Consider the following 18078-nt stretch of genomic DNA (forward strand, 5'->3'; position numbering starts at 1 on the left):
TATTGTAATAAAAATAATTATAATGTTATTCTGAATTTAATATTTATTCTGATTTTAATATTTATCCTTGACTTTGTCAAGGGATTCAGATTAATTTTTATTCTAATAATAATATTTATTTTGGTAATAATATTTATTCTGATTAAGTTCTATAGTAGTATTTTTAGTAGCATTCACCCCATCAAATTCTGAAATCTGACTGATTTTTATAATTTTTAATATCATTTACCCCATCAAATTCAATAATCAGTGAAAAATAAAATTATTCTGATAATAACATTTATTGTGATAATAATATTTAATTTATTTTTATTCTGATAATATTTATTCTGATTATAATATTTATTCTGATTATAATATTTATTTTGATAATAATATTTGTTCTGATAATAATATTTATCCTTGACTTTGTGAAGGGATTCAGATTTGTTATTCAGAATCAGACTTATTTTTATTCTGATTATAATATTTGTCCTTGACTTAGTCAAAGGATTCAGATTTAATTTTATCCTTAACTTTGTCAAGGAATTCCGTTATTCTGATTATAATATTTATTCTGACTCAGTTCTGTAATATTATTTTAGTATCATTTTCCTCGTAAAATTATGAAATGTAAATGATTTTCATGATTTTAGTAGCATTTAGCCCAGCAAATTCAATAATCAGTGTAGAAAAAATTATTCTGATAATAATATTCATTCTGATAATAATATTTATTTTGATTGAGATTTACTTTTTTCAGATTATAATATTTATTTTGATTCAGGTTTTCTCTTTTTAAGATTATAATATTATCTTTGACTTTGTCAAGGGATTGAGATTTATTTGTATTTCTGATAATATTTATTCTGATTCAGATTATAATATTTACTCCGATTCAGATTTGTTTATGATAATAAAGTTTATTCTGATTCTGAAAATAATATTTTTATTCTGATAATATTTTTTTATTCTTATAATATTTATTATGCAATTTTCTGTTTTCAGTAGGATTTTCACAATTTTTAAAGTACCATTTACCCCATGAAATTATAAAATCTGACTGAGTTTTACAATTTCGAGTATCATTTACCACAGTAAATTATAAAATCTGACTGATTCATCATGATTTCAAGTACCATTTACTTGAAATCTGGACGAGAATAAGTAAAAAGTAAATTATATTTAGTTGTTCCTTGACAAAGTCAAGGGTGATATTATTATCATTATGTAATTTTTTTCTTTTTTCTTTTTTCGATGAGATTTTTATTATTTTGAGAATTATTTACCCTATCAAATTATAAAATCTAACTAATTTTTGTTATTTTGTGTTCCATTTACCCCATAAAATTATTAAATCTAACTAAGTTTTGTGATTTCAAGTACCATTTACCTGAAATCTGAACGAGAATCAGTAAAAAATAATTCTGCCATGTTTTTTTCAAGGATATTTTATTTCCCCTGATTATGAATCACGATTGAAAAATTATGTTATATATACATTTTATTTCCCCTGATTATGAATCAGAATTGGAAATCAATCACTGACGTAAAGATCTTTGATCTTACATACAGATTAAAAAATTTTTTTTATTCCGTATATCAAGTAATTGTCCGGATTGGTCAATAAGTTTGAAATGTATTCTTGATAATAGCGGATTATGACATCGCAACTAGACCGGATTAATAGGTTCTTGTACGATCAAATATCCAGGAGGTACTTGTGGTGTAAATGTATATGAAATATATCCTTGCTGAGCCTGACTTGATTTTTCAAGATCTACTTGATAACTACCGCCAATTGCGTCAGATAGAAGATTGACTGCAATTGTTGATGTTATATTTACAATTCCTGGCGAAATATGACGATCTCCACCGTATGGACGATTGTTATTTTTGGTGGGTTTGTTTTTATCCATGACTCGACAATTTTTGAAAGATTTTTATTAATAAGATCATTGACTAATTTTTTCAGTTCGTCGGTATTAAATCCTGGTATTACAAATTTTTGCAGATCTGCTTCAGTTATTTTATAACGAGAGAAAAATACTTGCTTAAATGTAAAACTTTCATGATTAATTTTAGTATGCTGGTTGACACCGTCAACTATAATTTTATTAAGATAATCTACTTCCGATACAAGCCGGATTAAATGTTGTATTAACTTAGTAATGTGCCGGCGTGTATCATCGTTGTAATAAAGTGTAATACTAGAAAATAGATCTCGCATTTTCTCAGTTCATTGTATATAATCGTATCTAATCGGGCGTGATATATTTTGTAAGCTCTTTTTCATCAACCATCCAACCACCTCTTAAATTAATAGTATATATAACCAAACCTAACTCAGGACATTTTGTACCATCAGAGCCAATATAATCATTGGTCTTATTTACCCATGGAATTTTTTGTCGATATTCAGGAGTTATTTTAATTTTTTTTTATTTGTAAGGAAATCATCTAACTTTGGTTCTGTTGCTTTTTGAAATTTTGGCGGAACCTCAGGCCATCATAACACTGTTCGGATTTGCGACTGATATATATCAACGACATAATCTTGCGAATTTATTTCTATCGCAGCTGATAATGTTGGTTCGTGAACAGTGATAGCTAACCTAGATTCTCTTTCTAAAATAGATTTAATTCTAATATGTAATTCATCGTTGATTTGTTCAATTTGATAATTGACCATTGAAAATTCCAACAACTTGCCAATCGGGAGTTCCATCTGGTTTATGTTTAGATGAAAATACCTAAGAATTATTTGCTGGTAATCCACCGAATAATTTTGATTTAATATTTGGACAGCTGTGATATATTCGTAATTGTGCTAGCGTTATTTCTTTCACTGAAATTGCAGTTGGAAAGTTGATACTCTTTTCGTTATTAGTTGAGCTTGCTGATATCATGGTGGTTTTTGACAGCTGTATTAGCGACCATCTGTTGCAGTAATTCGTTCGACGTTGACGTTATTATTATTTTTATTATTATTATTATTATTATTATTATTATTATTATTATTATCATTATTATTTAAATCAGACGTAGATTCTAACACAGTCATTACCTCTTTGTAAATTTTAATCGTTTCTGTGAACTCAGCATCAGATATTATTCCATCACTACGATTCGATGATATCAAAGAGGATACTTTGGAGCATGCTAGCGTCGATGTGTGTAATTTTATTATATACTCATGCAACTTTGTATTTGTATATGTACACATATTTTTGCGATGATATTAAGAAAACCAGCAATTGTTGTTGCAGTTGAAACACATATTGTTATAATTGCCGGCGATGTCATTGTTATTGTTGATAATAATACACCATTTCCAGCAATAACGGCAGATGCTGAATAGACAATTATATCAACATCTACACGTCTGCGATATTTTTTTAATACTTTCAAAGTTTATTCATCAACAATAATTGTTTTAGTTTTGCTTGCCACTCACGTGTTTGATTGTATCTAAAACGCTGAACGTTGATTGGAATATTCATTATATTTTAATTATTAAGTAATCAATTAATGTGTTTCAGCGACAAATTTCAGACACATCCAGTAAGACACTGTGGTTAATTTTTTATCAGATGATTCTAGCATAAATGTTTCTTCGTCCCTCCAATTTAACACAATAGACACGGTTCCAGAAAAAAATATCAGTTGAATGATGCCAGGGATACGTGGTAAAGACACTAAATTTTGCACCGCTGAACACGGACAGCCTATACACACCAGTAGCTTCCACGGTATGTTTGATAGTGTTATTTTGCTGTGACCATGTTGATGATCTGATGATACCGTGTATACCACATTGATGATTTGCTTGTGAGGAATCTTAATTAAAATAATTTCTTGAACAATTTCAGGAATTCCACTGATAATTACTTCTATTTGTTTATTAATATCATCGATATTACTCTGTACTATCGTGATTAGCTCTGTAAATGATTTAGGATCTCTGATAACACATAATCGTGGATTAATCGTTTCAATGTCTGACATAACTGTTTTAATATCGCCGAGTTTTGTGTTAATTTCAGAAAGGTTAATACCGGTAACTACTGGTTTTCAAAAGAAATCATCAACAATTCCGTCTCCACGTGGACAGACAGAGAGAAGGACATTGTCCGTAAGTTTGATTGGATCGGGTCAAAGCAACATTCAATCGAAATTTAGACGGAGGGTGTGATAACAATTTAGATCCGAATTATAACTTCTAGCTAGCAAGCGAAAGCTTAGTCTCGCCTAGGAAAATTGCTGAGCAATAAAGGGTTACTCCAAGAGAGCCACTCGTAATTTGGCGGTAAAACTTAGAGAGGAGATTCTAAGGAAAGACAAAGCTTCGTAAAGGTCATTAAGTTATTTGCTCGATTTTTGCAGAATATTACAGCATTATAATTGTAATTATGTGTAGTATGTATACTTAATTAATAGGATCGTGTAGTATGTAGAATTACCTTTGTAGTGTTAATTTACATGCGTATTTGAGAAATGAGTTTGAGTATTATGTTGATAATTATGTAGATTGTTAGCTTGTGGTTTGAATTAATGTGTCATTCGCTAATAGCTTGATTCGTAATAATCTAATGCACTTATTCATGTGATATGTTTGAATTTATCACAGGCATGAATTGTGAATTTGGAAAATGGTTGAAGTGTGTAAGATGAGTTAATATGGATGCATGGATATTTGAATATTTGTGTACTTTGTATGAGTTGTAATGTAAAGAAGTGCGTCTGATTGCTGTGATATTGTTTAGTATAAAGGGATTAGGAATATGTACTGATGTGACGCAATTTATTGATGCATATATGAAAGGTAATTAATACCGTACTTTCATTACGACGTTGTTTTACCATACAAGAACGTATGAGTATTTCGATGTGAATGAATGCGCGACCGAATAAATTTAATAGCCGTTATCTGATGATAGGCTGGGTGTAATGTGAGATGACAGGGCTAAGGAAAATATTATATCCTCCTTGTGTTTTCACAGGAAGCTGTTTTGGGGACAGAACTTCCGGCTAAGTTAAGTCCCGAGTCTCTAAGAGGGGAGACGGAAGTGAGATTAGCAGAGCAGTCGGAGTCGACAAGTCTAGTCATAATAGAGAGTCGAGGAGGAGGAGGAGGAGGAAAAGGAGTTGAGGAGGAGGAAGTGGAGACGGAGGAGGAGTATTGACAAGTCGAGGTAGAGAAGGAATTTGGAGAAAGTCTGAAGGAAGAGGAGAATGAATTGGAGGAATAGGAGAGAAGAACACACAGATGAGTAGAATTCAAGGACAGGTGGAAAGCTATCTCACACTACTTATCAAATGATGCAATAGGCTATCACAGGGTCGAGCAGAATGAGAGTACTTGGGAAATTTTAATCACTTGAGTATTGAATTGTCATTAAATTGTTATACGTTGAATTTTTTGTATATACAATCATTTACCGTCGGCATTGATGTGGAAATGTGTGCATTCCCGGATGGAACTGGTTAAAACTCGTCAAAAGCCCTAATGCGACAGGGTCAAAACCTCAGTGGTCTACTTTGTGCACTAGGTTACCTCCCCTTAAAAAAAGCTCTGCAATTCCCCCCGTTTCACAAGAAAGCCAAAACGTGCTCCCCATAACATGCACCACGATATTGTTTAACCATCCTTAAATTAATCTGATAATTGTTATTAGGTAACGAGCTAACAATATTTAACAGTCTCATGTAATATTTAATACATTTATAAAGTTCAACATCCGGACCGATTTTACGAGGTTATTTGTTTTGGGCTATTTTGTCTGCGAGTGTTTCTGTAGTGACTTTTATATCTTTTGACACGTCACCACTAAAATTATTGTGCATCTGTTTTTGATTTCTTTTGGCTGCATAAACATGGAAAAGTAGGGTTGGAAATATGAATGCATGCATTTCACAATTGCGTGCAGAGATAAAGGAGCGAAACGGAATGTAACCGTGGCATGCGACAACGGGAAATGTGAAACAAAATCAATCAATACAAAAAGCCACTACTATGTTTCATTGACGTCCATCGGATAATTTTATGTTCAACAAGATGTCATTCTTTTACTGGAAATGTATCCAGGCTTTAAAAGAGGCGTCAGATTTTTCCCAGAAGTTGACGCACACAGACATAAGATGATTATGGTGGCACTCTGCAGTTTCCCATTTAAACATATGGTTAGATTTTTACAGAAAAAGAAGTTCCCAGGATTTCCTCATTGGTTATCCTGGCTATGTAATAAAGTACAGATCCTTAAAATATCTTTTGATTCCCTTTGTTTTTTGTACATGATTGATGGGTGTAGTTTAGGTTAAAGGGTACAAAGCTAGACCTTACTTCTGATATGCAGCTAAAAAAAACTGCTTTGCTCCTGATAGTATACTTTAGACTAATTCATGCTGATTTTTCGAGCAGATGGGATACACCATTTTGATTAGCTGTCTGCTTAGATCATGTACAATTTTCCCATGTACAATATGAAAAGAAATATTTCAGCCACAGAATATGAAGGTAATAAGGATCTATGCCAGCATCCTTTCCAAAATACATGTTGAAAATGAAAACAATTTCACCTTACACTATCATCCTCAGAAACAAGTAATATCTGTAGAGCCAACAAGTCGGAACATCCTCTTACATTTGCACAGAAAGACAAAGTTACTTTATTTAACATGCAATAAAAAAGCCGCGGATTGCCTTTTTTCTACATTTTTCACATGTGAAGCATCAAATAAATGTATGTTTCTTGCAAAACTGACCAGGAAGGATGAAGTAACTTTGGGGGATATTCTATTGTAAGTAATGAAAAGATTGCTTGTTTCGTTGAAATCCTTTTTATTTCAAGAAAATTAAAATGATTAATTTAATATCATTAAAATGTTGTGGACTTCTGGTAGTAGCAATAGTGGAGCGTGTATGATCCGGTTCCGAATGAGAGGACGTCTCCAGAATCAGTGGCTGGATGAACAGGACCTAATGCAGATCTGGATCCGGATGGATTTTGAACGTTGTAAAATGTCAAAGTCTCCTCTGACACGGTCATGCCCTGGATTTTCTGGCAGCCATGCTGGTTCTTGAAGAGGTAGAATGGAACATCAGTGGGAAGGAAGCGTGCTTTGGAGTAAACACTGTCATTCCTGTAGAACATAAACGATTTCACAAGGGAAAATTAATAAGAATATATCATATGGTACCAAACACACAAGCACTTCCACAATATATATATATATATATATATATATATATATATATATATATATATATATATATATATATATATATATATATATATATATATATAATACCAGCAATTAAATAACCGATGAAATGTAACCAGTTAATTCCACAGGTGCTCGACGCGAGCTTGATGTTGAGAAGAACAAAAAATCTGAAGGAAAAAAAATCATAGGGAGTGACAAAAATACCTCAGATTACCCCCATGACCCATTCTGACATAGGACCCTCTCTATCATACTATATAAGAGAAAAAGTACGTAACTTCCAAATATTTCCTTCCACCCATGACCTTCGATATCCTTCAGCTATTTCCGTCTTGAAAGGCACAAGACCATACTCTATAGCTTGTTTTACTCCTGAGATAATTTTATATTTATCAGTCATCATTGACTTTTCTGCATTATACCACACTGAAGTTACGGGCTCCGAAACGTGCGAATTTCGCGAATTTTGCTTGCTGGGACAGCGTCGAGCTCAGGTAGCAGCCGGTGAAGAGAGCTACATATACTATGTTTTCGACTCCGTGATAATCCCTTCTTTAATTACAGAACAGTGATATATGCAAAAGTAAGTTTTTATTTACCATTAACTCGAGTCAGCTTAGGAATCCTGTTCCATGGAAGAATTAGACATCGTCCTCTTCACTGCACATACATCGTATAAAAGCGACTCTCATTTTCAAAACACGTACACTATGCGGCACAGACGTCAACGGCGAAATACGATTGGCTCAAAAGGTTATACTTTAATGTATACATTGGTTAATTTAACACATTCAAGTGATTTCTAACATGATGCGATCATATTATTACCTATTTTTGCCTGAGTACAACTAGTCTACATCGTGAAACGGTTCTCTGATGCATGGATGTTATTTAAGTATAACCGTTTGAGCCAATCGTAGTTCTCCGTTGATGTGTGTAAAGAGTCGAGCACCTGTGGTTAATTATGGATGGAAATACCACATGTACAGTGTGAGAACTGGCAGGAATTACAGCTTAATCAAATTTTCCGGTTTCTAAAATCTTGCGAAACTTGTCACACTTGCTGACAAAAATTTGTCTATGCATGAGGTCCAGGCACACATTATACCTTTAATGTTGTCTGCATTACATGCAGTTATCAGTGTCCATCAGACTGATTGTCAGGACCACTCCGTGTTGTCTGCATTCCATGCAGTTATCAATGTCCATCAGACTGATTGTCAGGACCACTCCGTGTTGACTGCATTACATGCAGTAATCAGTGTCCACCAGACTGATTGTCAGGACCACTCCGACGCTAAGTTATGAATCTGTGTGCTACAAGCCTTAAAATTACTTCGACCCAAAACCGATATTCGCCTGAATTGTCAAAGGAGCAAATATGGTTGTTGTGGCTTTGAAACACGCGTGCGTGGTGGTGGTGGTGGTGGGGGGGGAGAGTGGTCGATCAATTTTGAGTAAGGATTGTATTAATATTATTTGAGGCAGCTTCGTCCTCTTATTAGAGTTGGAGTGTCACATGCGTTTATATTGGGCCTGTGTTGTACTGTCTTTCTCATCTTCATTACAGGAAGGTTTAATATGACATAGCTAGACTGCTGTGTACCCGACACGCACAATGTAAATACATGAGCGACCGCACATAGAGGCAAGGACGGGGTGGGGGAGGCACCCCCTCCCCGTCCTTGCCTCTATGTGCCACTACATGTCTGCCTCCTCCCCCAATAAGTATGCGGGAGCCCATGTGTGAATAGGCTGATAAATCATCCCTTCATATCGTCCAACAGTATCAACACAGATTTGGGTGGGTGGGTGGTGATTTATTGGAGTAATGTGTGAATAGAACAGTGCTCCCGACAAAATTGGACATACTTTCAAATTTATAAGCAAGAGAAAGTTTGACTGAAATGTAATAATGGTAAACAATCATGATGTCAAGAAAATAATGCTCATGATATTTTGATCGATGATATCATGTCCGTTTCGGGTTTCTGTGCACGCATAGTGATGCTACATGTCTGCGTCATGATGCCCCAGTGCTAGACATCACTATAACCTGCCACAATGCACAGACATCGTAGCGATATGGCTGAAAAATTGGTATAGCTAGGTTAAAATTCCAAATCACACACATACGTTCTATCATGATTGTGTACAGTAAGCTGGAACAGATGCGTCAAGACCAGCCGATTTACTACTAATAAAAGTATACAATCCCTTATGCATGCACACTTTGTTTTGCTTATTATCTATCTAAGTGATTCTTTGTCTGTTAAAATTATAGAGCATCCTCAGGAATGGAGACTAGTATAATAACGTGTAATGCAACAGTCTTATAACAACTAGATGTGTTGATGGAAGAAGAAGGAAGTTAATCCAGCTCTTTTCAATGTTCCTGGATTGATTCAGTATGACTCGATCATGTGATAATTTAAATTCGGCTTCTATCTTGATGATTTGACAAAAGAAACCTTTGATAATTTGTAAGCTGGCAAAGAATTAACTAAGGATGTATGCTGTGATAGGAAATCTAAAAACTGAATATTTCCTCTAACATTCTGGAAAATCGTCCTATTCGAACTGGTGTACATGGGTCATGAAAGAAAAAATACGGATTTAATGGTAGATAGACCAATGTTAGCATTGTCCCTTTTTAGGAGGAGCAAGATCAACTTTCAACAATAAAAGCAGCAAAATCAGAAGAAACATTGAGCACATGTTTAAGGGCCGTTTTAAAAAGATTATCGAATTAAAAAAGTTACATATGTAAACTAATACCTGCAACAATAAGATGTTCTCGTGTCGTCATCGTAAATGCCATCGGGTACTACTCCTGTGTTAGTTCCAGTGCCTGCGTCGTCAAACTGGATCCATCCTTCTGTAAAATCTTCAATGGGCATAGTTCATATTCATTAATTCGCGAATCAATTAAGTATCTTTGTCGCTAGAAGCAGTGTATTCATTGTTCAACATATTAAATAAAAGATATTACTTATGCTATTTGAAGAAGAGTGATGCTTTTATGTGAGAGATTCAAAATAAAGATTTGAATTAAGAAACATCATCACATGAACGATTTTTTTAGCATAATGAACTGATCTGGGTTCGGCTCTACAGTTTCGTACTTTGCATAGAATTTTATTGTATTCTGCATAGGTTTTAAATAATTTATAATTCGTGCATTGCAAGAGCAACATAGGCATAAATAGCTTATTTCTTTTCGTAACACAAATGTTAATATATCATTTTATAGAGAAAATCATACATTAGGATATGAAAAAAGAAAATAGCATTGCACAAATATTTATTGCTGGTTTAAGGTCCCGCTCTACAGTTTTGCACTTTGCATCAGTTTAGTTTTGCCCGTCACTCCTGCCAGGGTATAAGCCGCCCACACAAGATCGCCAGAGACTTCTGTCCTGTACCATCCTCTCAAGCTCATTCCAGGTGTGTTCCAGCTTAATGATATCCATCTCAAGGTCACGTCGGCAGGTGTTTCTTGTTCGGCCCCTTCCCCGCTAGCCTTGAGGGTTCGACCTCAATGCCTGTCTGTTAATGTTGGTTGGCGGCTTACGTAGGGTGTGTCCTATCCAACCCCACCTTCTCTTCTTCATCTCGTCCTATACCGGAAACTAGGAGGTCCCTGTCACAGGCTGGAGTTGCTGGTGATGTAAGACCAGCGGATCTGGAGAATTCTTCTAAGGCAGCTGTTCATGAAGGTCTGAACTCTCTTTACAGTCGACTTTGGTGGTTCTCCAGGTCTTTGCTTCATACAGTAGGACTGACTTCGCGTTGGAGTTGAACAGTCTGATCGTGGTAGTCAAGTAAATTTCTTTGGAGTTCCAGACGTTCTTGAGCTGTATGAAAGCTGCTTTCGCCTTTCCGATCATTGCCTTGACGCCCGCGTCTGTGCCACCCTGCTGGTTGATAATGCTGCCCAGGTATGTGAAGGATTCCACCTCTTCCAGGAGGTTTCCATGAAGTGTGACTTGGTTGTTACTGACATAATTGATATTGAGGATCTTGGTCATGTCTTTGTGGATGTTGAGGGCAACCTGTGCTGATGTGGCTACCAGTATGTTGGTCTTGTCCTGCATTTGCTGCTGACTATGGGACAAGAGTGCTAGGTCATCGGCAAAGTCCAGGTTCTCAAGCTGACTCCACAAAGTCCACTGGATCCCATTTCTCCACCCATTGGTGGACGTCGTCATAGTCCAGTCGATGGCGAGAAGGAAGAGAAATGGCGACAGCAAGCAGCCTTGCCTCCCGCCAGTCCGCATTAGGAAGCTGTCTGCGTGCTGTCCTGCATGAATGACTCTGCAGGACATTCTGTTATAAGCGTTTTTGATCACGTTCACCAGCTTGGTTGGGAAGCCGCAGTGGCGAAGAAGTTTCCAAAGCGTCTCTCGGTCCACGCTGTCGAATGAATTATCATAATCGACAGGTTTCACTGTATTTGGTCCGTACACGATCGATTCTGCCGGAAGCCCGCTTGCTCGTCTCGTAACTGTGGATCGACGGCCTTCTACATCCTCTCCAAGAGGACCAGGCTGAAGACTTTCCCTGGCACTGACAGGATTGTGATTCCTCTGTAGTTGGAGCGATTGCTGAGATCGCCTTTCTTTGGGATCTTGATGAGGTATCCCTCCTTCCAGTCAGTCGGTATTTCTTCTTCTTGGCTGGGTGAATTTCTGTGGGATTTAGTGGTGCTGGCCTGTTCAACAGTTCTTCAAAATGTTCTGCCCATCTATGCATTTGGTGTTCTGTACTTGCTATTGTCTTTTCCTGTTTGTCCTTTACGGGTCTCTCTCTTTTGCTGTACTTGCCGGACAGCTTCTTGATGACGTCGTAGAGCTTCTTCATGTTTCTGCTTCCAGCCGCTTCTTCTACCTCTGCTGCCAGTTCTTAAACGTAGTTTTTTTTTTGTCCATCTTGATACTTCTTTTCACGTCTTCGTGGGCGTCAGTGTACTCTTTTTGTACCTTTACTTTTGTAGTTCTTTTCCTAGTGTTATTTACTGCTGATTTTTTCTGTTTCCGCTCCTGGATTTTGCGCAATGTTTTGGCTGAAATCCATTCTTTCTGCTGGTGCTTCATGGGGCATAGTACTTCTTGGCATGCTGATTTGACTGCCTCCTTAACTTTCTGCCGTCTGTTGTTCGCATTGTTTTCCTCAAGAAGCTATCGTAGCACTTGGTGCTTATTGTTAAGTGTCAGTCTGTATTGTTCTTTAGTTTTTGCATCTATCAACAGGCTGATGTTATACTTTGTTTTCTTCTTTTTTGTGCCCATCCAGTTCTTCTTCAGCTTAAGTTACAGCCTTGCGACATCTTAATGGTGGTCAGGTGCCGCATCTGCTCCCCTTTTCATTCTCACATCTTGCAGGGATCTTCTGACCTTCTTGGCTATGTAGATGTGGTCAATCTCATATTCTGTCACATGGTCTGGTGATATCCATGTGTTCTTGTGGATTCTCTTGTGGGGAAAGATGGTACTCCCGATGACGAGGTTGTTCAATGCACAAAGGTCTGCGAATCTCTCTCCATTTTCGTTCATCTCGCCCAGGCCGTTGATCCCCATGGCTTCTTCGTACCCTATGCTGTCCGACCCAGCTTTGACATTGAAGTCACCCATGAGGATGTTGATGTCTTTGTCTGGGAAGTTCTCTACCATTTTCTGTAGTCTGTTGTAAAACTGGTCCTTATCTTTTTCTTAACCGTCATTTGTTGGAGCATATCACTGTATGACGTTCATCTTTATTTTCTCCGTCTTGGTCCCAAACGTTGCCGTGAGGATTCTGGGCCCGTGTGTTTCTCATCCTATCAGTGCAGGATATGCTTGCTTCGACAGCAAGAGCCCCACCCCCTGTGTATGAGGCGCGTCATCTTCATGTCTTGAATACAGTAGCATCACTCCTGTCATCAGTCTTCTTTGTCCAGATTGAATCCATCTTGTCTCGCTAATGCCAAGTAGGGAGGGATAGGTTGTAATTCTTCATCTCTGCTGCTACCTGTGCTGTTTTCCATGCCTCATACGTTACTCTCACGTTCCATGTTACAATGTTAATTCTTCTGATTTATAGAAGTGTGGTCTGCTTTATGGCTTCCGCTGGCTCGCAGCGTTCACCACACACCGTCATAAGTCTTCCAGAAGAAGACCCTTCCTCCCTCAGGCTTACAGTTTCTGGGTTTTCTTCTGTTGGCGGTTTTTGTAGCAAGTTGGGTTTTACAGGGTCGGGTTGCTAGCCCCACGCCCAACCCTCCCGCACTTTGCATAGGATTTGATATTTTAAACAAAATTTCTCAGATTTTCCCCACTAGTTATCCTGTTTATTTAAAACGTCCCTAGTATATTTTAGGAAGAGATAAAAAAAAACTTTAATTATCTTTATTTGTGTATATGATTGTTGGGTGTAATTTTGGGTTATATAGTATGCAACTTGGCCATACTTCAAATGTGCACATGTGAAACGATTGCTAACTCCGAAAGAATGCTAGTTCCGCTCGCTCATTTTCACTTCTTGGACTTCAAATGAAAACTGGAAAATGACGAGTCGATGCCATACTTTTCACGTTCTATATATTTTATCAATCATTAACTGTACATTCAGAAGCTGGTAATATCTAATCTGGCACAATTCATTTCCATACTCTATAACTGTTAAAGATAGTTTATTTGGACTAATTCAGATTCATTTTTCAAGCACAGGGGATGTACCATTTTGTCAGCTGTCTTCAAAAAATAGTGCATAGCTTCCATAATTATTACATGTAAAGAAATTTCAGTCACAGTACACGAAAGCAGCATAGAATTAAAACAGTATTCTCTCCACTATGCATATTGCCAGGTTGATCGGAATGGCAGATAAGCAGGCACGCAGTTAGCTAGGAAGATGTACATGGCAGAAAAGTAAGCATGTAGAGATGAAGGTAAATAAATCACATGAGTGATTATGCATTTATGCGTGTATTGTCAAAGAGATGCAATTTCTTGATAGCCTTCTGAGAGAGAGAGAGAGAGAGGGAGAGATTTACCCGGGGGACAAGTCCCAGACTTGAAAATGCAGTAGTCTCCTTGGGGCCAGAAAATGCCATGGTCTGTAGGAGTAGGGTCTTCTTTCACACAGAAACCAAGTGTGTAGCTGTTTTGAGTAAATGTACCTAGCGGATCCAAATTAATATAATTGAGTTTTTCATCTCTCTTTTTAGAAATACTGTATATATTGCATCGAATAACATACGATAACGCTTAAAAATACTCTATGTATTGCACTGAATTACACGCAGTAATGCTTAGAAATTATATACTGCATTAAATGACACGCAATAACGCTTAGAAATATTCTGTATATTGCTCTGAATTACACGTAATAACGCTTAGAAATACTCTATGTATTGCATTAAATAACACGCAATAACGCTTAGAAATATCCTGTATACTGCAGTGAATGACACGCAATAACGCTTAGTAATAATCTATATGTTGCACTGAATTATAAAGAGTTTAACGTTGTTTTTTCTGAGTTCGTCATGGTAAAAACTGTCGGTTACCGAATCACGTAGCAAATAACGATCGAAGGGCGTCATGTAAGCTGTGTGAGTCGGCAACTGACAGTTTATACCACGATAAACTCAGAAAAAAACTCAGAATAATTGCAATTATTCATTATTTCATTTTTTTATATTGTAATGTTGTTTTGTTTTAAAGAGATTTCCTGGCAGTTTTAGAGCCTGTTTAAGAATATGAATTCTTGACGAGGCGTCTGCTTCGTGGCTATTTACAGAACAGGGACTTCTCCATCTGCAACGTCATAGCTACGTTAATATCAAACAAACAAAAATTCTAACAATGGTAGGCGATCTTAAGTTCATTGTGACTTGTGAATCGTTATTGTCCAGACCCGTGAGTAACCGATTTTCGCTTCTTTAAATCTATTTCAGTGTTGATTAACAGTTTAGGTTACCTACAGGTGCTACTTCCAAAAAAAAAATTAAGACTATCGGTAAATGAGTATAGTGATGGGGGTCGACTAGTCAAACTGTGCAAGACAGCGGCACTGAAAGTTACGATGGGGCGTGTAGCAAATCTCCCACCCACCCACATTTTAACTATCAAGGTCGGCGTACTACGTTGTAGGACTGTGAATCCAATTATTATCATGCAAGTCTTTGAGCCCCCACCCTCCTCCCAATCCGTATATTCATTCACCTATAGTTTTAAATTCATTTGTAACTAGCTACAGTGAAAGTGTCGTAGCCCCAATGTTCTTGGCTGATTTTGAGTTTCCCAGCTTTTCTATTTAAAATCTAGTCAAATAAAGAATTATTTATATTCAGAAAAACAGCAAAGATGTGTTATTTGATTCTGTCAAATCAATTTATTCAAGTTTGTTAATAAAATATAAACCCACCGTTTTTCTTTCGTTTTAAAGGTTAGCAGTGTGTATGCTTTCCAGTTCAGTGTTTACGTTAGTTACTTTGCACGTTACTATATTTGTAGAAGTTATTATAATTAGTATAAAGTAGTTCTCCGTACAGTTGATACAGAAATAAACGCAGTTGGGCCTGATCACATGATTTTGTTCTGACCAATGGAATATTCCCTTCATTTATCAACTGATGCAACTGCAATTATCATGAAATAACGCCCAGAAATACTCTATATATTGCATTGAACGGCATGCAATAACGCTTAGAAAATAATCTATACATTGTATTGATTTACAGGAACTCAAAGAATAAAATGATACTTCAAAATTTATAACCATGATACTATTATTTAATTTTAAGTTATCGCTTTGTTTCTATAATATTGTTTCTTTTAGACACAGGACCCTCTTGTTTGCTTTTACATTTATATTTCATACTAGCGCTGGATCTATCCGTTGCATTGTATCACATACGAGTGCCCAGTCTTTCCTTTATGTTGTATTATATACGAATGCCAAGTCTGTCCTATATATTCTATTACATTCGAATGTCAAGTCTAGTATATGCATTGTATTACATCAGAGTACCAAGTCTAGTATATCCATTGTATTACATGCGAGTGCCAAGTCTAGTATGTCCATTGTATTACATACGAGTGCCAAGTCTAGTATATCCATTGTATTACATTCGAATATCAAGTCTAGTATATGCATTGTATTACATCAGAGTGCCAAGTCTAGTAGATCCATTGTATTACACTGGACAACAAATTTTTACAAAAGTCATGTTACTGAAATAAAATTAGTCAATTCTTATCAATTTTTATGTGCTGAACACGAATATGACAGTCAAATTGCAAAATTGGCTCTAGTTTTTTTGTAATCTGCAAGAAATGAATGTTTACATAACGAAATGCATTTCAATAGTAAAAGGTCAACTGTAATAGCCTACCTATAAAAAATCAAGTCATTGACTACATCTTAGATTTCTTCGCTTGTCTCTTGTACAGCTGTTCGGGAGCATCTCTGAGGAGTGTCCAGCAGTAGTCAGCCAGCATTGTAGTGGACCATTTTCCCTGGTATCTTTGTTCCATTGTTGCGATATCTTGATGAAAACGTTCGCCGTGTTCATCACTAACAATACCACAGTTGCTAGGAAAGAAATCCAAATGGGAATGAAGGAAGTGAATCTTTAGAGACATATTGCAGCCAAGTTTCTTATACTTCATCAACATGTCTTCTACTAGTTCCTTATAGTTTTCTGCCCTAACATTTCCGAGGAAGTTTGTAGAAACTAGGCGAAAAGCATTCCATGCTTGTTTCGCGTCACCTTCCAGCAAGTTGTTGAACCGGTCATCTTTGAAAAGCTCTCGAATCTGAGGACCCACAAAAACTCCCTCTTTAATCTTTGCTTCGCTGAGTCGAGGGAATTTTTCATGCAGGTATCGGAATGCTGGCAAAGTCTGGTCAATGGCTTTCACGAAGTTCTTCATCAAACCTAGTTTGATGTGAAGGGGTGGTAGCAAGATTTTCTGAGCCTCAACCAGAGCTGGGTGTTGGATATTCTTCTCTCCAATGGCTACATTCTGCCTGTGAGTCCATTCCTTCCTCATGTAGTGCATTTCCCTCGCTCGGCTATCCCACTCGCATAAGAAACACATGTATTTTGTATATCCTTGCTGCAGTCCCATTAAAAGGGCAACTACCTTCAAATCACCACAGAGGTGCCAGCTGTACTTGTTATACTCAATGGAATTCAGTAGCTGCCTTAAGTTATCGTATGTCTCTTTCATGTGGACAGCATACGCTACTGGAATAGATGGAAGAATGTTTCCATTGTGCAAAAGCACAGCCTTGAGACTCAGTTTCGAAGAGTCCACAAATAGTCTCCATTCTTGTGGGTCATGAGTGATTTTTAAAGCATTCATGAGGCCCTCAATATCGGAACAGAATATCAGATTACTTTCCTTTCTGAAGAAAGGCTCCAATTGCTGGTGGCGCTTTCGATATGCAGTAATTGTGACATCTTCTTCTAGAAGATTCCATTGTTGGAGTCTTGATCCTAGCAATTCTGCCTTGTTCTTTGATAAGTCCAAATCACGAATCAGGTCATTTAGTTCTTCCTGTGTTATTCTGTGTGGGGTTGATGATGCACCACAGTGAAAATCTGGATCACTGCATGCTGATGGACCAGGAGAAGAACAGGTCGACTCACCTTTGTCTTCGTCAGATGAATCAAGAGAATATTCTGCTGGAGGTTCTGGAATAGGAAGTCCCTCACCATGTGGAACTGGTCTCAATGCAGACGGAATGTTTGGGTAGACTATTCTCGACTTCTTTCGCTTCGTTATTCCGCCGGAAAGAGGAGGAACCAAGCAGAAGTAACAGTCATTTAGGTGGTTGCTTGGCTCTCTCCACACCATTGGGACTGCAAACGGCATTGAT

General features: G+C 36.9%; 2 protein-coding genes across 2 annotated transcripts in view; one reads left to right on the plus strand and one right to left on the minus strand.

The window, feature by feature from the left end:
- Window positions 1–1064: 1064 nt before the first annotated feature.
- Window positions 1065–6185, plus strand: LOC149794401 (uncharacterized). Its single transcript, XM_089966567.1, has 2 exons — window positions 1065–4114; window positions 4983–6185. Exons 1-2 carry the CDS (start codon window positions 3977–3979, stop codon window positions 5163–5165), a joined length of 321 nt encoding a protein of 106 aa, XP_089822693.1. The 5' UTR covers window positions 1065–3976; the 3' UTR covers window positions 5166–6185.
- A 615-nt stretch (window positions 6186–6800) lies between these two features.
- Window positions 6801–18078, minus strand: part of LOC149794402 (uncharacterized) — a 32301-nt gene continuing 21023 nt past the window's right edge. The window contains exons 8-10 of the mRNA XM_089968586.1: window positions 14240–14365; window positions 9985–10093; window positions 6801–7122 (exon numbers count right to left, since the gene is read on the minus strand). Of these exons, the coding sequence (XP_089824712.1) occupies window positions 6858–7122; window positions 9985–10093; window positions 14240–14365 (500 nt within the window). The 3' untranslated portion in view covers window positions 6801–6857. The remainder of the gene's footprint in view (window positions 7123–9984; window positions 10094–14239; window positions 14366–18078) is intronic.

This window comes from Sinohyriopsis cumingii, chromosome 8 (genome assembly GCF_028554795.1).
Source record: "Sinohyriopsis cumingii isolate HCF-2022 chromosome 8, ASM2855479v2, whole genome shotgun sequence".
Classification (NCBI taxonomy): domain Eukaryota; kingdom Metazoa; phylum Mollusca; class Bivalvia; order Unionida; family Unionidae; genus Sinohyriopsis; species Sinohyriopsis cumingii.